At 42.9% G+C, this 23,862-nt stretch overlaps 1 protein-coding gene across 1 annotated transcript in view; it reads right to left on the bottom strand.

Moving 5' to 3' along the window:
- The window catches only part of slc15a5 (solute carrier family 15 member 5), a 39,775-nt gene that overhangs the window by 14,843 nt on the left and 1,070 nt on the right, over positions 1 to 23,862 (bottom strand). Inside the window, exons 2-5 of the mRNA XM_070896669.1 lie at positions 18,598 to 18,820; positions 15,385 to 15,554; positions 5,995 to 6,215; positions 1,687 to 1,873 (exon numbers count right to left, since the gene is read on the bottom strand). Coding sequence (XP_070752770.1) covers positions 1,687 to 1,873; positions 5,995 to 6,215; positions 15,385 to 15,554; positions 18,598 to 18,820 — 801 coding nt within the window. The remainder of the gene's footprint in view (positions 1 to 1,686; positions 1,874 to 5,994; positions 6,216 to 15,384; positions 15,555 to 18,597; positions 18,821 to 23,862) is intronic.

A 23,862-nucleotide genomic window follows, 5' to 3' on the forward strand; every position in this document is an offset into this window, starting at 1 on the left:
CTAGAACTAGGGGGCACAGCCTCAAGATACGGGGGGAGCCAATTTAAAACCGAGTTGAGAAGGAATTTCTTCTCCCAGAGGGTTGTGAATCTGTGGAATTCTCTGCCCAAGGAAGCAGTTGAGGCTAGCTCATTGAATGTATTCAAGTCACAGATAGATAGATTTTTAACCAATAAGGGAATTAAGGGTTACGGGGAGCGGGCGGGTAAGTGGAGCTGAGTCCACGGCCAGATCAGCCATGATCTTGTTGAATGGCGGAGCCGGCTCGAGGGGCTAGGTGGCCTACTCCTGTTTCTAATTCTTATGTTCTTACGTTGGAGGTGCCATCTTTTGCATGAGATATTAAACAAAAGCCCCATCTGTCTGCTTGGGTGGATGTAAAATATTCCATGGGACTATTTGAAGAGGAAAATGGCCCTGGTTTTCATGAGCTGCAAGGCCCACCCATTTGCAACTCAAAGGACTGCCGATGGCCGCCAAGAGACCAGGCAGTACTTTGGCTGAAAGATTTCTCTAAAAGAGGTGGCAGTACCACCTGGCGGCAAAATAACGACTTACGCCATCAATCTGGGTGGCAGCGGGCGTGAACTCTCAATCTCGGCGGCAAATGAGCTTGCCGCCCAAGTGCAGCCGAGGATGGAGTCGGGCCCAGGGAGAGGGGAGCTCTGAAAATTAAAAAATATTAACAAAACAAAACACCGGAACACCTTCAGGGGACCCCATCCAGGTAAGTCACTGTAAAAAAATGTTTTTAAAGGTGTTCACTAATCTTTTCTTTCATGTCTTCATACCTACCGGCGGGGTAAGAGCAGCCTCCATGCAGCAGTCCTTCCCACTGCTGGCGCTGACTCCCGCCCGCATCAATCTGGCAGCTCGGTGGGCGGGAGGCCACTTACGTGACTTGGCTGCCAGAGGACATCAGCGGGCAGTTCCCAGCGGTGCTCCCTTCCCGCCCGCTCCAGCCCAAGTGGAAACTGGGAGAGAGAGGAAAACGGCAGCAAAACTCGGCGGCAGTCGGTGGCAGCAAGCGGCAGTGGGCAGCAAGGCCACCAATATCAGGGCAAGGGAGCTAAACATAAGAACATAAGAAATAGGAACAGGAGTAGGCCATAAGGCCCCTCGAGCCTGCTCCACCATTCAATATCATGGCTGATCTGATCATGGACTCAGCTCCACTTCCCTGCCTGCTCCCCATTATCCCCTATCATTTAAGAAACTGTCTATCTCTGTCTTAAATTTATTCCATGTCCCAGCTTCCACAGTTCTCTGAGGCAGCAAACTCCACAGATTCACAACCCTCTGAGAGAAGAAATTTCTCCTCATCTCAGTTCTAAATGGGCGGCCCCTTATTCTAAGATCATACCCCCTAGTTCTAGTTCTACCTGTGTGCTGGCTGCTTTGAATCCATGAACCAATATTGCCAAAAACAGATTATCTGCTCATTCATTCATTTGCTGATTGTGGGGCCTTACTGTGTACAAAATAGCTGCTGTATTTTCCTGCACAACAATAGCGACTGAATGTCAAAAGTGAGCCTCTTGGTTCATTTTGAGGTTGTGGTAAATGCTATATAAATTCAAGTTCTTTCTCAATTGTAGAAAGCCATCAGCCCAGGCTAGAAAAACAGTCTGCAATGAAACATTTCGTGAGGCAACGTTAGTATTGTGTTGACTTCCTAACACTTACCCATCTGTGCCAATGGTGATATTGGGTCTCTACGAACAGACAGTAAGCAAGCTCCAATATATTCCAGGAAAGGTGCAAGCAGCAATACAGGAATGAGCCCTATTACATTCAGTGCTGCTATTGGAAGGAGAAATCCGCTCAGGTTCAGATTGGAGTGCATTGTTTGTATGAAGTATGCCGACGGGATCTGCGGTTATAAATGATAATGTTAGCACGATTTTAACAAGCCTTTATCTTGGAATACGTAACCAATGTGAGCAAAGGCTTCTAAATATCATTGTGTACATAAAGTTCACCTGAAATGTTTCCTCTGATCAAATTACATAGAGAGATGAAATTTGTAGACTAGTATTCAATATAAGCAACACTTCAGCATTATCACAATATCAGCAAGAGCAGAATCAACAACAGCAACACCTTTTATTATTTTGGGCTAAAATTCCACATTTAATAGCACAGTTTTTGGGCGTTAATTGCGATTAACGGCCTTTTTTTAAATTCTGAAATAATGGCAAAAAAATAAGGCTTAAGTTTCGGCAAAAGTTTAAAAAATTTTGTCGTAGTGTTAACGTACCACCGTTTATAAGGGCGGAGATATATTTTTTTGCGTTAAAAATAACGCCTGTTCTGTGCATGCCCAACATTCGAATCATTTACTTGAGGCTCTCAAGTTAAAATGCAGGCGGGGAGATTACTCTGACCGAAAAATTCCTTATTCTCTGCTTTTGATATTGGTGAATGCGGGGGGGGGGGGGGGGGCGGGGGCAGTATAATTTTCCTAAAGAATCATTTTAAAAGCAAGCAATGTTTCTCTCTGCCTCCTGCACAGATGCCATTCAGAATGCCTCAGAGAAAGCCCGGTCACACATTTGTAAATCTTGCGTACTGTCAGGAATTGTCAGCGAATTCTTCCTTAGACATTGTTCACAACACCTATTATGTAGTAGCCCACTTTCACTATGTATTATCGACTGGAGCAGTGTTTGCTATCAATGTTGACTTTATTCACTGATTCCCACTATTCTCAGGATATACTCTTCAGTCTACTTGAACAAAAACCCAATTCTTAGTAATATTTATCGGAGTAAATTTAACCTTCTCCCCTCAACATTTTCTGGGCTTAGCTGGAATACCACGACGATATTCCGATTACCCAGACACATTTGCCCTTTGAAATACAGTCTCCTCAATCGGTTCACTAATTTCCTTAGACACTGTGATTATATTCTTATTGATCATTTGAGAAGCATTTGCCTCAAAACGAGAAGTTCTATCTGTGGAATTACCTCAGAAAACCCCGAGTTGGAAGGATTCCCACTGACTCGATTATGGATGGCAGAGATTTCAGCCACCACCGAACTGTTTACGTCCCGTCTCCGCTGCTCACCGGGCTCGGCATGGAGGCACACAGGTCAGCACGCCGGCCGGCAGGATCGCTCCCTCGGCTGGACACATGTGCTCGGCGCTCGGTTCCCACCTTCCCCCAGGCAAGTACCTCTCCTCCCCGGTCTCGGTGCATGGGCACTCGGGTAAGTCTTGCCTTTCTCTTCCAATGATTTCGAGTAGATTTTATTTTAAAAAGGCGAATATGTGTTACATGTAGGGCCCACCTTAGAGTTGTTGGAAATGTGTGTTTAAAAAAACCCAATGATTTTTCAAAACCACGAGAGTTTGTTCAGTACATTTCTGCAGAAGCTCCGTTTCCCAAGATGGCGCCATTAACGCCGATTTCAATGGGACTCAACCAGGTAAGGCAAGCTTTTTCAAATCAGTATTAATCACTGTCCTTAAAAATGTCCTTATTGGGGAAACTCTCAAAAACGGCGTTATCGTTGGTTTTGACTCTGAGTGACATCACAAAAACGGTCTAAAAAAAAAATCGGCTCCTATTTTTTAACGACGGCATTACACCACTGGTGAAACTAGCAAAATGGCCTTAAATCTATTTAGCACCAAAAAAAAACTTTTAATGCCAAAAAATGGTAGTAAAACGTTCCAAGGTGCTTCACAGTAGTGTTATAAGACAAAACAAATGCATTTTACACCGAGCCACATAAGAAGAAATTATGGCAGAAGACCAAAGAGATAGGTTTTAAGGAGCATCTTAAAGGAGGAAAGAGGTAGAGTGGCAGAGAGGAATTATACAGCACAGAAGGAGGCCATTCAGCCGATCGTGACTGTGCCAGGAGCTAAATCAGTTAGTTTCATTCCCCTGACCTTTCCCCACATCCTTTTAAAATTTTACTTTTTTTCCCAAATATTTATCCACTTCCCATTTTAAAAGTTAATATAGATTCTGCTTCCACCATTGTCTCTGAGTAAAAACATTCTCCTAACCTCTCCCATTGTTCTATTGGTAATGATCCTAAGTTTATGTCCTCTAGTTACTGATTCACTAAACAGTGGAAATAGTTGTCCCCTATTTACTTTATTAAAACCGCTCTTAATTGTGAATACCTCTATCAGATCTTGTTAACCTTCTCTGCTCTAAATAAAAGAGCTCCAGTTTCTCTCGCCTCACCTCATAATTAAAGTTTGTTATCCTTGGTATTATCTTAGTGAATCTCTTCTGCACCCTCTCCATGGCCTTGACATATTTCCTAAAATAAGGCATCTAAAATTGGATATAATATTCTAACTATGACCTAACCAATGATTTGTACGCATTTAGCATTACCTCTTCACTTTTGTACACTTACCCCTATTTATAAAGCTTAGGATCCCATGAGCTATATTTTTACAGTTTTATCAACTTGTCCTTCACCCTTTAAAGATTTGTGTATCTGAACCCATAAATCTCTCTAGTCCTCTACTTCTATTAATGTTTCGCCATTTAGTGTCTATTTACACTCCTTATTCATCCCCAAAATGCATCATCTCATATTTCTCCACATTAAATTTCATCTGTCATCTATCTATCCAATATACTAACCTGCCTATAACTTTCTGAAATCGCAGTCCTCTTCATTGTTAACCATGCTAACTATTTCTGGGTTGTCTAAAAAATTTTATATTGTGCCCCTATACTCAAGACCAGATCATACATATACATATATATTTATTTTATTCAGATAGATATTGAGAACATTCATGGTCTCAACATTGCCCCTGATTTACATTTGTCCAATCTAAAAAATGTCTTTTACCCAACTTCCTAGCCATATTGCCACATTCACTTTAATACCATATAGCTCCTCGGCAGCACCTTATCAAATGCCTTTTGAAAATTTAAATACACAATATCCATTGCATTTCCTTTATTAATACACTCCTTTATTTCCTCAATAAACTCTATTATGTTTGTCAGACTTGATTTAACATTTTCAAATCTATGCTGGTCGTCCTTAATTAACCCATATTTTTCTAGGTTTGCATAAGTTTTATTCAGTTTTATGAAGGTAAACATTACTGATGTTAGGCTGACTGGTCAATGGTTACCTGGTTTATCATACTTTCCCTATTTTGAACTGAATTGTTACATTGACCTGTCTTCTGGCACAACTTCCATAGCCACAGATGTTTCAAAGATTGTGGTCAGATCCTCTGCTATTTCTTCTCTGACTTCCCTCAGCATTGTGGGATGCATGTCCCCAGGGCCTGGTGTTCTTTCCACTTTGAACTCTACCATTTTTTTCATTTTTACTTCCTTATCTATCATTTTCCTATTGACTCATTCCTCCTCCTTTCCTTGTACCCCTCCATTCCTATTATCATTCTTCTGTGAAAATCCAGGCAACGCACTCATTCGGTATCTCCACTATTCCTTCATCCTCCAAAAGAAGATTTTCTTTGTCATCTTTAATCGCCCCTACCCTTTCTTTAACTATTCCTTTACTTATTTATAAAAGTCATTGCTTTTCCCCTTTATGTTCCCCGGCAGTTTTTCCTCAAACCCTCTCTTAGCCTTGCTAATGTTTTGACTTCCACTTTGTATTTTCTATGTGCTGCTGGGTTTTATTTTGTATCATTCGCCCTAGTTTTGTCATATGCCTCTTTTTTCCTTCATTTTGCTTTTCTCTGAATGAGAAAGAGAGTGGTAAAGGGGAATGTGAGCCCATTAAAGACAGATCCAGGCAAGATTATAATGGATAATAAGATAATGGCAGACTTGGTAAATGAGAGGACAAAATACAGTGGTACAAGGGAACCTAAAAGTAAGTTAAGGGGAGGATAATTCAAGAGACCCTCTTCACCTTCAGAGAACGTCTAGTTTTTAACCTTAACATCTCCTGCCTGAGCATTTCCCATGAAGGATTCGCTCAGCTTATTTGAATACGCTAACTGTTGCAAAGTGCTGAAGAGGCTTACCTGGAGTATGCAGAACCTGTATAGAATCTGAAAGGCAAATAGTGGAATTAATCTGACAAGGCATTTGACATTGTCCACATGAGCTTCGCTATACCAGCCACCGTAGTTCTCCTTAGCTCGGTCCAACCAGCTGCTCACGTCTCCACTGATGTGACGGTATCTTATACAACACATCTTCAGAGCGTTCACTAAAACACCAAAAGTTGTTATCAGGGAGCCACCTGCAAATAAAGATTCACGGGTAAAAGTATGTCAGGGATCACTGTAACATGTAACAGTTACGTCTGGTACTCTCTAACATTGTGCAAGACTTTTAAAACAAGCTTATGGTTCACTATAGAGCAGGTGTTGTGAGTTAGTACTCTTGGTGCAGAGCTGTGAGTGACGGGAGCGGGCATTGGGATTTCTGGTGTGGAGCTCAGTGGACTCTGCACAAGTTTCTATTTATAATGGATGGAAGATCGTTAGGGGATCGCTGACTTCCATGCCCAAAATCCCTGTATACGTTTGCATCACGTGAAGCTCTGTACCAGAACTAATAGTTTATAAAATCTACGTCCTCCGCATCAGTCCATCTGCTTAATGCACAGCAACAATCACTTGTTACACATCTGATTGTATCGCACTCTTAAAAGGCTATTGTGTAATGTGCCTCAAGACACCGTTTGAGAGTTAAGAATTTATTAAAGAATAAGTCATGGATTCTGAAAATATGCAGAGAACTGTTTTTGGGTGGAATTTACCATCACTATTCGCTCAACCATTAACCTGACACCAATAGTGCATCTCTGCACACCATGAAGTAAAGCTCACACTACACGCTTGACTTTGTCACGTGCATTTCCAATGTCCTTCTGCTTCCATCAGAGTCCCATCCGAGAAGTACTTAACGTCGCCCATTCCGCAAAGAACCACAAGCTTCAATAAGGCACTAAAAGTGGTCCAGAACATTCCAACCCCTTTATCCACTGGCAGACAGCTTCTCATTAGTCTTTTATCAAAATGTTTTTTTTGATATAGCTTTAAAAGTGTCCTCGGTGTATGTAGTGGGTATGGTACTGGACAACAACCTAAAGGTCATGCCTTCAACTCCCACAGTAGTTTGTTGTGAAATTCAATTCAGTAAATCTGGTAATTTGTGGGATGGTATCAGAAAAAAATGACCATGAAAGTGGCTGGATTGTAGTAAAACCCAATTGGTTCATTAATGTCCTTTAGGGGAAGGGTATCTGCCAGCTCAACCTGGTCTGGTCTACATGTAACTCCAGTCCCAAAATACTTGGTTGACTCTTAATGACCTACAAATGCAAGACAAAGTGGAACTCCAGCAGATTGTGGGAGCTATAAAAAGCAACAAAGTGATACAAAGAAAGGTGCAATAAGGGAATAGGAAAAAACTTGCAAGGGGTATCAAAGCCAACAGGAAAACTTTTTATAAATACATTAAGAGAAGAGTGGCAAAGTGGAATTTGGCCCCGTTAACGACTGATGCAGGCGAGACTATAATGGTAACAAGGAAATGGCAATCTTGTGAAATGAGTACTTTGTATCTGTTTTCACAGTGGAGAAAGAGGACAAAATACCAATGGTACAAGGGAACCTAAAATAAGGCAAGGGGATTAATATAAGTTTAAAAAATGTTATGGGGAAAACAATGGAAATTAAGATAGACCAGTCTCCAGGACCTAATGTTCTCATTCCAGGGTATTAAAATAAATAGTTGAGGGTATAGTAGATGCACCAGTCATCATTTTCCAAAGCTCTCTAGATTCAGAAATTGTGCCTTTGGATAAAAAATTGCAAATATTACTTCATTATTTAAGAAGGGAGGGAGAAACAGGTAATGACAGACCTGTCAGTTAAACTTCAATTATGGCAACGTTATTGGAATCTATCATGAGACAGAGTGCCTAAGCATTTGGACAAGAATCAGTTGATCGAAGAGTGTCCGCATGGATTTGTGAAGGGCAGATCATGTTGTGGTATTGTAGTGAATGTTTATGGGTATTGTCTATATGGACTTCCGGAAGGCATTTGATAATGTTCTGCACAAGAGATTATTAGTAAAAATGAGAGCACATGGAATTGGGAATAATCTTGTGATGTGGGTTAGTAATTGGTTTGGAGTTGGGAGACAGAGAGTAGGCATAAAGAGTTTGTACTCTGATTGGCATGATGTAGTGTTCCCTAGGGATCTATACTGGGACCTTTGCTTTCCATCATATATATTAATGAAGAAAGAGAGAGTTGCATATCCAAGTTTGCAAATAACACTAAATTGTAGATAGCACAGTAAACTGTGTGGATGGGAGCAGGAAGTTACAAAGGGAGGGAGACTAAGTCAAAACTATGGAAAATGGTGTTCCATGTGGAAAAATGTGTGGTCATCCACTTTGGAGCTAAGAAAGACAACATTTTCTTAATGGCGAGAGACTAATAGCTGTGGAGAAGTAAAGGGATTTGGGTATCGATGTATACAAATTACTGAAAGCTAGTGTACAGTAATAAACATAATCAAAAGGGCTAATTGGCCTTTATCCTAAAAGGGTTGTATTTAACAAGTGAGGAAATGATGCTCCAGTTGTACATCATCATCATAGGCAGTCCCTTGGAATCGAGGAAGACTTGCTTCCACTCTTGACATGAGTTCTTAGGTGGCTCTACTGTCCAATATGAGAACCACAGTCTCTGTCACAGGTGGGACAGATAGTCGTTGAGGGTAAGGCAGGGTGGGACTGGTTTGCCGTACGCTCTTTCCGCTGCCTGTGCCTGATTTCTACATGCTCTCGGCGACGAGACTCGAGGTGCTCAGCGCCCTCCCAGATGCACTTCCTCCCCTTGGGGCGGTCTTTGGCCAGGAACTCCCAGGTGTCAGTGGGGATGTTGCACTTTACCAGGGAGGCTTTGAGGGTGTCTTTGTAACATTTCTGCTGCCCACCTTTGGCTCGTTTGCCGTGAAGGAGTTCCAAATAGAACACTTGCTTTGGGGGTCTCGTGTCTGACATGCAAACTATATAGTCTGCCCAGCGGAGCTGATCAAGTGTGGTCAGTGCTTCAATGCTGGGGATGTTGGCCTGGTCAAGGATGCTAATGTTAGTGCGTCAGTCCTCCCAGGGGATTTGTAGGATCTTGCGGAGACATCGTTGATGGTATTTCTCCAGCGACTTGAGGTGTCTATTGTACATGGTCCATGTCTCTGAGCCATACAGGAGGGCAGGTATTACTACAGTCCTGTAGACCATGAGCTTGGTGGCAGCCTCCGACCGCAGTTTTTCTCCCAATTATACGGCAAATGATGCGGGTCGTTATTTGGGCCTACCAATCTATACGCTCTGACAACCGGACTCCCTCCCCCAAGCCTGGCAACACAGGCAGCATCATGTCCCATGGATAAGATATTTCTCAGTTTACACTTGTCACTGTGAGTCCTAGATATTTATCCAGTTCTTTCACACTATGATCATATTGTTCCCATATCACGAAGATTGATCGCATTTTCCTCGAGACCAATTTTCCCCCCAGTCCTTCCTAACTCGCCTTTTTCTATTTTTTTCCTATGTGCCCACAATAGCGAAATGCACCAAAAACTCAAAACATTGGAATATTTCTCTCACTAAATCCTAATTAAATACAATATAGTTCAGATTGGCAAATTGAATTAATCTACAAGTGTCACAAAATGGGTGATGAGGACTGAAATAACTAGTTTGCTGAAGACTGGTTATAAACTTATGCATGTTGCACATAATCCTATTTCACACACTTTGTAAATCACTACAATCTATTATTTCATAAGAGGCGAGGGCCCAGGGGCAGCACGGGCCAACCCACACTGCGATATGTGTGTGCACTAGGTCCGTGCAGCAGAGCTGGTCTCCAGTCATCTTGGATAACCCTTGCCACTGGACCAAGGCCTTGCTCTGTCAAGCCTGTGTGGTGGCTGATGTGCAATGGCCACCCCACATTAATAAAATCTACACACAGGCATCTTCCGCCTTTCAACATGTCGTTCGGGACCTGGAATATTAGGTCCTTCATTGAAACACCTGTGAACTCATCCTTTTTTGGTGTGGAAGCAAGTCATTCTTGATACGGGGGACCGCCTATGATGATGATGATGATGATAATCTCATAACACGGTAGACCTCCTCCTGTCTCTCACTCTTTTTCATTCCCTTGTAGAATGTAGTCTCTCATTATTTGTCCTTTCTACCCAGCGCAGTGTTCCTTCAGTACATGGATACATTTTCCTGTAAAGTACAGAATTTCTTGGGGGATATGTGAACACCGTGATCTCCAAACGTCTTGGATCCCCTTGCCACTGGACTAAGACCTTGTTCCGCCAACCCTGTGTGGTGGCTGGTATGCAACGGCCATCCCACGTTAAAAGAATTCACGCACACGCATCTTCCACCCTATAAAGTGAAGTTTGGGACCTGGAACTTCAGGCATTGGTCTCATCAGTCACCTGAGAACTCATATTAGTGTGGAAGCAAGTCATTGTCGACTCCGAGGGTCTGCCTAAGAAGAGAAGGAAAGGGATCAACTATTTCAAGAATCTGGTTAGTTTTTGTGCAGATTGTTAACAGATGGTCTTGAAGGGGACGTGAGTCTACTTATTTTTGAAACTATATCCATTTACATCTGGCTCCACCCTCCTCTCATCATGCTGATGTGCTGGTGCCTTAACACCAAGGAGCCTCAATATTTTATTTCAAGCAGAATGAGAACTCGTACCTGAATTCAAACACTGTGTTTGGATATTTGCACATCTGCTCCAGCTGGTGGCAGCCAGAACCTATCTGAGAAATATGGGGAGAACCGGAGGAAGTATTGTTCTCGGGGAATCACCCGGTAACTGCTGACTTCAGACTTTTTCAGACTTGTGCTCAGAACCTCACCGGTCACTTCGGAATATCTCAAGCTCAGAGTGACACTGGGAAATACCCAGCCCCTCTCAATCTTTCCAATTTACAGCAACTGCATTGTGAACGATCGGCCAATGAGCAAGGTGGACATCTTTCTGGAAAGGAGTCTTATTTTATTTTCAGAGTGTTTGGTGGACATACAAAGTGCAGCAGATTTGGGCCAAGGATTTAGAAATCACTGGTATTTGTAGTATGTGGGTTCATATTTGTTAAAGTCTGTCAGGAACTGTCTGAGGTCATTGTTTCCAATGGATTCATTATATTTATTTATTCATTCTCGGGATGTGGGCGTCGCTGGCAAGGCTGGCATATATTGCCCAGGCTTAGTTGCCCTGAGAAGGTGGCAGTGCATCCTGAACCGCTGGTAGCAACTTTTTGATACACCTTAATTGATGGATTGATCTGAATACAAGGATGAGAATTTTAAAATCAAGGAAGTGGTGGACCGGGAGCCAATGTAGGTCATTGGGCACAGGGGTGATGGATGAACGGGACTTGGTGGGAGTTAGGATACGGGCAGCAGAGTTTTGGATGAGCTCAAGTTTACCGAGGGTGGAGATGAGAGGCTGGCCAGGAGAGCACTGCAATAATCGAATGAAGAGATAACAAAGACTTGGATGAGGGCAGATGGGCTGAGACAGGGGCAGAAATGGGTGATGTTATGGAGGTGGAAGCAGTTTGTCTTAGTGATGGGCAGGAAATGGGGTTCGGAACCTCAGCTCAGAATCCAAATAGGATGTTGAGGTTGTGAACAGTCTGGTTCAGCCTCAGACAGTGATGAGAGAGGGGGATGGAATCGATGGCTATGGAATGGAGTTGTGGCGGGAACCGAAGACAATGGCTTTGGACTTCCCAATATTTAATTGGAGGAATTTTCTGCGCATTCAATACTGGATGTTGGAAAAGCAGGGTGACAAATCAAAGGCAGTGGAGGGGTTGAGAAGAGATGGTTGTGAGGTAAATCTGGGTGATATTAGTGACCCTTGAACATTCCTCTTTTTCATGAACCAATCTAATTTCCTTTAAAAGAATTTATGGACTCTTCTTCAGCAATGCTTTGTGACAGAGAATACCACATTCTAATCACCAACTTGTAGAAGAATGTTTTACTTACTCCCTTTCATTTTTGTTGTGATTGTATCAAATCTTTGCCCTCTCATTTCTTCTCACTGATCAGTGGAAACAACCTATCATAACACTTCATAATTTTGAAGCTCTCATGTCAGCCCTTAACCTTCTCAGCTCCAGCCACAGAGAAAGTGATCCTCAATGTTTTGTCTCTGTATTTAGGTTCTGCCCAGATTACACATCATCCTCCAGTTGAGAGGCAGTCTTCTCCCATCCCTTCGGCAATGGCTGTTAGCCCTCATTTTATTTTATTCATTCTCAGGATGTGGGCGTCGCTGGCAAGGCCAGCATTTATTGTCCATCCCTAATTGGACTTGAGAAGGTGGTGGTGAGCCACCTTCTTGAACCGCTGCAGTCCGTGTGGTGAAGGTACTCCCACAGTGCTGTACGGTAGGGAGTTTCAGGATTTTGACCCAGCGACAAAGAAGGAACGGCGATATATTTCCAAGTCAGGATGGTGCGTGACTTGGAGGGGAACTTCTAGGTGATGGCGTTCCCATGTTCATGAGACTAGAACTGGTTGATTTTGCCCTCTGATTTCTTTTCCTCACACTGTGCCATTGCTACACTTCTAATAAGTACTTATCCCCGGTGTCCTGGCCAATAAATATCCTTCAATTAGCATAATAAAAAAAACAGATTATCTGGTCATTATCACATTGCTGTTTGCGGGAGCTTGCTGTGCGCAAATTGGCGAGTTTCCCAAAAAGTACTTCATTGGCTGTAAAGCGCTTTGAGATGTCCGGTGGTCATCAAAGGTGCTATATAAATGCAAGTCTTTCTTTATTTTTTCAAATACATAATTAATTTGAGGTTATCAGCATTGCCATTTGGCACAGTTTATTTCCAGCTCATTGCTCCTAAAATGCCAAGCACAATGTCCTTGTGCCGGGTAATTCAGTTACTGCATACCAATTTGCAATGATACTCATATGAGCTACTATAAGTGAAACGATTTGAAATCAGATCCATTATCTGAGCTGCAAATAGCACTGACTCGGCAAGAATCACTATCAACATACCATCAAATTACTCCCTGTACTGCATTCAGTGACAGCACTGAGTGAACCTGAATCAGTTATGTTAATGACTAACTTCAATCTTCACAAAGCCTGTTTGACAACTGTGACAGACTGCTCACAGCTACAATGACTGAACTATGGGCATTTTATAGCTAGACTTCTTGTGACCAAACCGCGACTTTCGGAACTCACTTTAATTGCCACCGTTTGCAGGTAATTGTTACCGGCCCTAACTAACTTCAGATCCCCTGAACTATGGTGCACAAGGTTAACCTTACTGTCTCAACAACTTCTGTTTGCATAGCGCCTTTAATCGTCCCAAGGCGCTGCGCAGAGGTGTAAGGAAAATGGCCCTTGGTTCAAAGAAGGGGAGATTAGGAGGGCTGACCAAAAGCTTGATCAAAGAGGTGGGTTTTAAGGAGCGCCTTAAAAGAGTAGAATATGGTGGAGAGGCTGAGGGTTTAGAGGGAGAGTTCCAGAGAGCAAGACCCAGGCCAGCTAAAGGAGTGGCCACTAGTGGTGGGACGAAGGGAGGGAAAGATGCACAAGAGGTCAGAATCAGGGGAACTGGGAGCTCAGGGGTTGGGCTTGCAAGGCTGGAGGAGGTTACAGGGTAAGGGAGGGACAAGGTCATGGAGGGATTTAAACACAAAGAATTTTAATTTTGCGAAATTGGGGAAATGGGAGCCAACACAGATCAGTGAGGATGGGTGATTTTTTTTGCCTAATCTGAGGCAGGCCGAGTCAATGCTGGAAAGCTGCTTGATGGGAGAGGTTTTTGCACCATCAAATGCTTGCTGCTCCTCCATTTTCACCAGGCTGGCCCTTAGGGCTGTATGTCCAGATGTGACGGGGTGTGTGATACAAATTTGCACACTTCATATGCTCGAGCATGGAGCCCTCGGTCAGGCCCCGACATCCGGCACTCCGATATTGGTGGAGGAGGGCAATTGGGTCAAGAAGAGAAGATGTTACAGGGTTTTGATCAAGTAAATATGAAGAAACTGTTTGCAGGAAAGGTTTGTAACCAGAGGACACAGATTCAAGATAATTGCCAAAAGAACCAGTGGAGAGGTAAGAAGAAATTTCTCTATGCAGCGAGTTATGATCTGGAATTCACCGCCTGAAAGATTGGTAGAAGCAAATTCAATAATAACTTTCAAAAGGGAATTGGATAAATACTTTAAAAGGGAATATTTTTAGGACTATGGGAAAGAGCTGGGGCAGTGGAACTAATTACATAGTTCTTTCAAAGAGCCGGCACAGGCACGATGGGCCAAATGGCTTCCTTCTGTGCTGTATGATTCTAGGGGACGGTGGCATAGTGGTTATGTTACTGGACTAGAAATCCAGAGACCTGCACTAATAATCGAGAGACGTGAGTTCAAATCCCACCACGGTAGCTGTGTAATTCAGTTAATTAAATAAATCTGGAATTAAAAAACTAGTAACAGTAATGGTGGCCATGAAACCACCGTATTGTTGGAAAACCCCATCTGGTTCAGGGAAGGAAGTCTGCCGTCCTTACCTGGTCTGGCCGATATGTGATTCCAGACCCACAGTGACGTGGTTGACTCTTAATTTCCCCTCTGCAGTTCAAGAAGGTGGCTCACCACCTCTTTCTCAAGGGCAATTAGGGATGGGCAATAAATGCTGGCCTTGCCAGCGACGCCCACATCCTGTGCACGAATGAAAAACACAATTCTATGATGGTAGGGGCCTGTGGAAAAGCTCCCAGAGCACAGCTGTGTGCCAGGACATGATCACACTTTGCACACGCCATTAGCCATCTGCCTCATTCTCTCTCTGCGCAGCAACTTTAAGCCCCTAGGCTAGTGCAACTTTGGGCCTCTGCTACAGAACCTGCCTCCTGTAGGTTAATGACCCCGGGCTCAGGGGGACATCTCTGAGCGGGTGGAAGCCCTGTGCCTTTGAAGATGTACCACAATTACCCGGTATGTCTATTAGTTGTGTTTGTAACAGGCTGGGAGAGATTACAGCACCACCTCTGGCGGAGGCCGGCCTGCAATGTTGTTTTTTTTTGGTGGTTGCAGTGCCATCCTGTGGATGAGGTAAGAACAGCAGGCATTACCATTACTGTTACAGCGCTATATAGATTGTGTTCGATGTACAACGTTAGTGGGGTCAGAAAAAAAATCTAATTAAAATTGAACTATTCGCTAAATTGTTTCAAGTCTAATGAAAACAATTTTGGGGCAGTTTAATTGTAATACAATTAGAAAAAAGAACAATATTGCCAAAGTGGGTAAACAGTTGCGAACAGTTGTAATTTCATTACTGGTTCCTCTCACCTGTTTTGGGTCGGTATATAAGTCTGTTCTGTACCATGTGAATGGTGAGCAGAGTCATCAGTATGGAAGTAAAAGGAATAAGGAAGCCCAGGTTTTTGGCTATAGACTGTTGAATATAGGCGATACTCACAAAAACAACTGCAGAGTTCAAGTTCACAAACCAGTGAAACCTGTGGGAAGATGGATCAGGAGTTGGAGTTCAAAACAAGACCGCAGATTTTGGTTGAATTTATCTACATGGTGATCTTAAAATTCTACTAATATTACTTAGCGGTGAAGCATTGGAGCTTACAGCGCAGAAGGAGGCCATTTGGCCCATCATGTCTTAGCTGGATCAATCCAAAACTAATCCCACTGCCGTGTTCTCTCTCTCATTCCCCAACCTCCTGATTACAATCCGCTCCCCCCAGTCACCTCCGACCTGAGCCTCAGCCCCACCTTCTCTCTCAATCATCTATGTTGCTGCACCTCTCTGACAGTCTCACCCCTCCCCTGCTTCGCCTCGAAGCGAATACAGTATGAAATAGTAAAGAGTCGGGCTGGCCTGGCTCAGGAGCCATTCTAGGCAATATTCTAAATGACTTATGTATCTCTGGCCGTTAACCCTTTCTAAGATGACCTTGACTTTATATAAATAGCATAGCATAAATCTGTGCTGTATAATTCTATGAAATCAAACCAGACCAAATTATTACACCGCCATAGAGAGAGAGAAAGAGGGAGAGAGTCAGAGAGAGTGTGAATAGCTGAAAGATACAGTAGCATTAAAAAATGGAAAAGAAGCAGAGGGATAGTTAAAGGAAGAGAGGTATAATTATTTTATCTGTGAGCAATAAATGCAGATCAACTATATTATAATACATTGTTACACTCACATACGCACACATTCATACACTCACATATACACAGACACACTGATATACTCACATATATATACACACACACACACTCACACTCACATATACACAGACATACTGATATACTCATATATACACACACACACACTCTTACACTCACATATACACAGACACACTGATATACTCACATATATACACACACACACTTACACTCACACAAGCACACACACACACAAACACAGCTCCTCTTTGGGGCTACTAAGCTTCTTCAACATAGAATCATAGAATAGTACAGCACAGAAGGAGGCCATTCGGCCCATCAGGTCTCCGCTGACTCTTTCGAAGAACAATCCAGTTAGTCCCACTCCCCCCGCTCTTTCCTTATATCCCCGCAATTTTTCTCCTTCAAGTATTTATCCAATTCCCTTTTGAAGGCTCCATTGAATCTGTATCCACCACCCTATCAGGTAGTGCATTCCAAATCCTAACCACTCGTTGCGTTAAAAAAAGTTTTCCCTCATGTCACCTCTGGTTCTTTTGCCAATCACCTTAAATCTGTGTCCTCTCATTATTGACCTCTCGTTTCTCTTTGTTTACTTTCTTATTTATTAAAAGAAACAAAAAAAGCTATGACCAAGAAATTAATATTCCCAATATTGCATATAATTCAAAACTTTGCACGCAGTAATGAATTTTACTTAAGCCACTTACCTTCAAGAATAATCTATACAACACAGAACAATGCAATTTTTTCCTTAAAAAATGAGGCAAATGCACATTGAACACATCAGCATCAAGGGCACGAGATCCCCTTGGATCAATGAGATCCATACCATTGAGAGATGAAGGAAGTTTAAATGAAGACCAGTTTGTTTTGAAGAGAAACACAAATATGGCATAAAGGAATTCCTTTGGATCAGTATCCATGTCAGTAAAAGGCTGGTTCCTTGCATGAAATATTGTTTGTTTTGCATTAAATATACTAACATAATAGAAACATAAACTGAGGCGTTCAGCTTGTTGATGCTGATACTTTATTTTTCTTAAAGCTATGCCTTCGTGAAATCAATCTTTTGTTATGCTGGCCTCTAGACTGAGTAAATTTACCGTAATCTGAGGCAACTCCTGCTGGTTGCAGGTTTTACTGTTTTGCACCTGATATTTTAGGAAAATAATATTATGCATTGAGGTAATGCTGAGGCAGCATTTCAAATTCTGTATTCTCATGCTGTTCTTAGTAATGGCAGTTCTGTTGGAATAGAGCTCAGAGCAGTGCGAGGGGTTCTACATACGTGTCTGGCCATGATTTGTTGTGTTTAGAGCTTTGTCAGACAGTCAATGTTTATTTGGATGTTCATTGTCTAAAGTTGCCAGTCTTTGAAGCACTTTTTTTTTGGTCTTGCTAGCTAGGGATTCAGTCTCATACTTAATGGTGTGTGAAGTGTTTATCTGATCTTTTGCATGAAATTTGTAAAAAAAAAGAAGATAGATGGAGTGTCGCCTCCGAGTCAAGAAATCGTGGCTTCAAGTCCCACTTCATTGACTTGAGCACAAAATCTAGGCTGACACTCCAGTGCAGTACTGAAGGAGTGCTACATTGTCAGAAGTGCTATCATTCAGATGAGACGTTAAATGTCTGCCCTCTCAGGTGGACACAAAAGATCCCATGGCACTATTCGAAGAAGAGCAGGTGAGTTCTCCCCGGTGTCCCGGCCAATATTTATCCCTCAACTAACATCACTACAACTGATTATCTGGTCATTATCACATTGTGCCTGTTTGTGGGAGCTTGCTTTGCGCAAATTGGATGCTGTGTTTCTTACATTACAACAGTGACTACATTTCAAAAGTATTTCATTGGCTGTAAGGCGCTTTGGGACAACCTGAGGGTGTGAATGATACTGTATAAATGCAAGTCTTTCTTTATTTCCATAGACACTTTCAACAGTACTGCAGTGATTCCATAGGATGAGGAAGGTGAAATCAAAGATATGTTTTCACAAGCCACAGCTGAAGGACGAGCAAAATAAGGGAGCGTGCAGTATCAACAAAATGAATACAAAAGCAAAATACTGCAGATGCTGGAATCTGAAATAAAAACAGAGAATACTGGAAATCTCAGCGGGTCAGGCAGCATCTTTGGAGAGAAACAGAGTTAACCGTTTCAGTTCTGAGGAAGGGTTACAGACCTGAAACGTTAACTCTGTTTCTCTCCCCAGATGCTGCCTGGTCTGCTGAGATTTCCAGCATTTTCTGTTTTTATATCAACAATAATAAGTCACACTGTCATATCTTCATCAGAAAATCATACAAAATTATTGGAAAACATGTGAGTATGTCCAGGAAGAGCACTAACCAGTTGAAGAAAGTTAGCAGTTCGCCTTGGCCATACTCTTGCAGGCGATAGGCACTGAATGGACAGACAACGGCCCGGATTCCTCCTGATCCCAAAGATGCTGACATGAGGCCAATGTAAAACAGCACAGTCTGCTCCTTTTTAGCAAGAGCGTGAATGGTGTGGTGCGTATCAATGTAGAAATCCTCAAAGGGGAATGCAACAACAGGCAGCATCACAGTACCTTTGGAAATCAAACAGAGAACATCATCTTTACAGAGATAATCATCCCTTATGTAACTTATAGCGCATCTCATCACATCTTCAAGACACCCCAAAACACTTTGCAAACGACGAATTACCTTTGAAGAGCCGTCAGGCAAACACAGCAGCCAATTCGTGTATGACAAGGCCCCGTAAACAGCAAATGAGATGAATATCCCGTTAATCTGTTTTCAGTGGTGTTGATTGAGGGAGGAATGTTGGTCAGGGCACCGGAGAGAGAACTCCCTACTCTTCCTCAATGTTACAATTGGGATCTTTGACATCGATCCGAAACACACAGACAGGGCTTCACTTCAACGTCTCAACTCAACTTGAACACACATTCTAATACAGAGGGAGCGCTGTGCTGTTGGATGGGATGTCAAACCTAGGCTCCGTCTGCCCTATCAGATGGATATAAAGCAGGGGTGGGCAATTATTTGGGCTGGAGGGCAACTTAACAAGTTTGGTGAGCTGTTGAGACCCGCCCACCAATGTTTCACCAATCGCGCGGTCCCACGCACGCCGCTCCCCAGCTCCAGCCGCAGGAAGAGATATTACGCATGCGCGGCTGCATAATGGCCGGCAACGCAGCAAATTTAAGGGGATCACGCGCAAAAAGAATTAAAGGGAACATTGCATAAACATAAACATTGCATAAACATAAATTCAGATAGTAGTCAGATGCTATCTTGCATACACATTATGTACTCGATACTGCTTAGAAATGAATCAAAGATAAAAGTTGAAAATGTTGTAGTATCTTCTGATCTCTATAAATCAGTGCTGTGAAATAGAACTGTACCCTCTTTAGAGCCTGTGTCAGGATCAATTTCCCACCTCAGTCATCCTTATGTCCCTTTGCAAAGATTACTAATGCTGGCCCAATTGGTGCCAGATGAGGACTCCCCTGCCGCCGTACTCTGGAAAGGACTACACTGGGAGAGGAAAGGTGCAGCGCCGGTCACTTTCTTCAGTAAAGGATTTGTGGAGATGAGCAGCCATGACTCCACTCTAAAATGTATAGGGCATAGGGCCCGGAATTACGTAACGGATCTTTTTAAGATCAGGCCAGGGAGAATCACTTTTGTGAATTGTTACTTTGAATGAAGTATTACTATGTTTTTTCCTTGGCTGCAGTTCGGGTCTGTCTCTGACCCATGAAAAGTGAAAGTGGATAGACGAATGTGCAGCTCGAGCTCCGGCTCGCGTTCTATATCTGTCCCATCCAATGGGCCGGATAGACTGACTTGGCGGGCTGGACATGATCCGCGGGGCGCATTTTGCCCACCACTGATGTAAAGGATTCCTTGTAACAACTCAAAGGAGAGTAGGGGGAGTTTTCCTTGTGTCCTGGCTAACATTTATCCCTGAACCCACATCAGAAAAACAGACTGGGGGGGGAGAAATTCAACATCATTGGGCCCATTTTACGTCCTGATGACGAATCTTGCAGTGCGATGGCTCACGGCCGATCTGGACGTACATTCAGATGACTGCTAAATTTGTTGGGGACTTTTTTTTTAGGCACCCTGGCACTCGTCTAGGCCAACTTATAGACCCCTTGTGAATGTCAATGAGGTGCCTAACCATTGTTTAGGGACCCCGTGGAGAAATTCGGGAGCAGCGCAGGTGTCAGGCTTTCAGGAGCTTACTGAGGCCTTGTCAGCGGCTGCCAACCAGTGGATTTAAAAAAAAGATACTTCAAATGTGGAGTCTGGAGGTGCAGGAATTTCATAATAGTTCTGATTCCCAGCAGTAGAGCGAGCTGCTGAGGGTTGCGATCACTCTGCTCCTGCCCTCCCTGCCACCCCAGAGACTTACCTGAGGGCGGCTCCCAGCGAGGGAAGTAGGCCCAAAGTTGATGTGGCCACACAGGCCAGCTGCCTTGGGTGGGTGAGACAACTAGCTCCGAGGCCCAATTTATGTTGAGCATCACGCCTCCGAGTTTGGACACGCCATGGAATTATCCAATCAATTTATCTGATTGCTGTTTGTGGGAGCTTACCGTGCACAATATGACAGCCATGTTTCTCCACATTACAATAGGGACGACACTGTAAATGTAATTAATTTGGCTGTGAAGTATTTTTGGATGTTCTGAGGACATGAAAGGTACGAAATAAACACAAGTTCATTCTTTCTTAACCAAAATCCTGCACTTCCAACATTATATAATTTTTTTCTGCATAAATATGAATTAATATAACCGAATATCATCAATAATTACATGATAATTAAAAGATAGCATCTGTCAAAAAAGATTTTCAATGAACAAATCTCATAAATATAACTATGTTTGCAGCATTCATCAACATTGTGACGTTCAAAGAAACAGTATTATCATGATAATTTAAAGTTCTTTCACATGTGTTGAGCCTGTTATGTGCTGGCAGCAACAGCTACATAACATGATAAAATCGAGCATCTTTACATCTACTTTCCCAGTGAAGATACTTCACCAAATATTTTTTTAATTCACTCCTGGGATGTGGGCGTTGCTGTCCGACATTTAATGCCCATCTCTAATTGCATTTGAGCAATTGTGGTGAGCAGCTTTCTTGAACCGCTGCAGTCCCATGTGGTGTATGTACTCCCAGAGTGCTGTTAGGGAGGGAATTCTTATTATTGTTTTTCCTAGCAGTTTGTTACAACTGTCTGGCTTGCTAGGCTATTTCATGAGATCAGTTAAGAGTCAACCACATTGCTGCGTGACCAGGTAAGGACGACAGATTTCCTTCCCTAAAGGACATTAGTGAACCAGATGGGTTTTCACGACAATCCGATAGTTTCATGGTCACCATTACTGATACTAGCTTTTTATTCCAGATTTATTTAATTGAGTGAATTTAAATTCCCCAGCCACTGTGGTGGGATTTGAACTCACGTTTCAGATCAGGCCTCTGGATTATTAGTCCAGTGACGTAATCACGATGCTACCATTCCCGTAAATAAATTGTTGTAAAATGAGGTCTTGATTTTGTCAGAGCGTAACCAGATACAGCAGTGTGAAAGCTGTAGCCAAACCTTATTTCACTTGGAATTTACTGCCCTGTAAACATGACTTTACAGAATTAAAGTATGTTTAGCAAAGAAAAATAACCCAATTTAGGTAGTTACATCTTTTTAATTGATTAGTTATTAAAATCTTAACCTTATATTTTTTACATCAAACTCCAACACCACACTCTCCTTTTGCCTTACAAAATATCACAAGTCGCAGCTAATGTAATGTGTTGTCCAGTCAAAGGTGTGGAAACTGAGGTCAATGTGGTTCAGCCTTGGTGTTTATTTGGTTTGACCTTCAGCATCCACACAATGCCAAGCCCCGGGAGACGCAGGTCAGTTGTAATCACGTTCCACAACCACCTTCCAAGTTGCCTTCTGGCCATTTGGCCTCGAACTGCCTTTGCCCCCAGTAGTGGTCCTCGGTTTCCAATTGAGACTGACAGTTATGGCCATATCAGCCCAACCTGTGATCTGGGCATAATGTCTTCCTCTGTGGGCTAGCTGCATTGCTGTTAAACATCACCGTGTTTTCAAACCATCTGAATTTTTCAGGGACACTACTAATTTATTGGTGCAATTTCTGAGTCTAGTTGAACTGGTTCCCATTAAGACTAAGTAGGATTTTACAACAAACACGGGCCTCTTACGAGAAGCTGATTTGAATGGAAATGTGCATTTCCCCTGCTAATACTCATCTAAAATCTATATAGAAGCAATTTCCTCGAGCTATTTTAAGGAAACAAGTACAGAATAATAAAAGTAGTAATATTTTTTTTAAAACACCCAATTTATTACCAGCTATTACCTGTGCACTTGATAGGTGATAATGTTTAGATAAAAACAGTCATGTATAAGCTCGTAATACAGGCACTTTTGTTGGAAAATTGGAGAGTAGATTTTCCGATCCCACACTCCCAGCAGGGAGCTGCACTTGAAGGGAGCACAGGTCGGAATGGTGCAGTACACTGTAGTACTGATTCTCCAACCCACACTTCCTTCAGGCACAGCTCCCAGCTGGGGGCACAGGATCTGTGCATTCACCCTCAGGCTTATTCTTAAAAGAAAATAACCCCATATAATTCACTTCAAAAGTACTAAATGTGGAGATTCTCCACAGCTCCTGGTGTGTACACCATGATGCTCAAGCTACAGATTCAAGTTATACTGCCATTGAACTCAGCGATAGCAGAACTCTGCATGTTGGTGCTTGGACCACTAATTTGTAATATCATAAGCGTGGGAACATTTACATTATCAAAACATTACAAAGTAACTCCTGAAAGTCCCCAAGAGACCCGTGGATTAACTGGCTTTTTTAAAGTGGGGTTCTCACTGGATTGGAATTCTATTGCACCCAGTGTGGTTGGACACCCACATGATATGTCACCGTGAAAAAATGTAACATCCCCACCGACTCTTGGGAATCCCTGGCCGCTCAAAGTGGAGGAGAGGCATCCGAGAAGGCGCCTAACACTTCGAGTCTCTTCACCGGGAGCACGCGGAAGCCAAGTACAAATAGCGGAAGGAGCGTATGACAAATCAAGCACCTCAACCACCCGTCCCTCCCACCACCATCTGCCCCGCCTGTGACAGATCCCGCATTGGTCTCATCAATCACCTTAGAACGCATTTCAGCAAACTCACCGACACACACTCACACACACACACATGCACACACTATCGTGCACACTCACATACTCACACATGCACACACTCATGCACACTCACATACTCACACATGCACACACTATCATGCACACTCACATACTCACACATGCACACACTATCATGCACACTCACATACTCACACATGCACACACTCATACACACTCACATACTCACACATGCACACACTATCATACACACTCACATGCACACACTCACACATGCACACACTATCATGCACACTCACATACTCACACATGCACACACTCTCACATACTCACACATGCACACACTATCATACACACTCACTATCATACACACTCACACACTCACACATGCACACACTCA

This window comes from Pristiophorus japonicus, chromosome 13, assembly GCF_044704955.1.
Source record: "Pristiophorus japonicus isolate sPriJap1 chromosome 13, sPriJap1.hap1, whole genome shotgun sequence".
Lineage (NCBI taxonomy): Eukaryota > Metazoa > Chordata > Chondrichthyes > Pristiophoridae > Pristiophorus > Pristiophorus japonicus.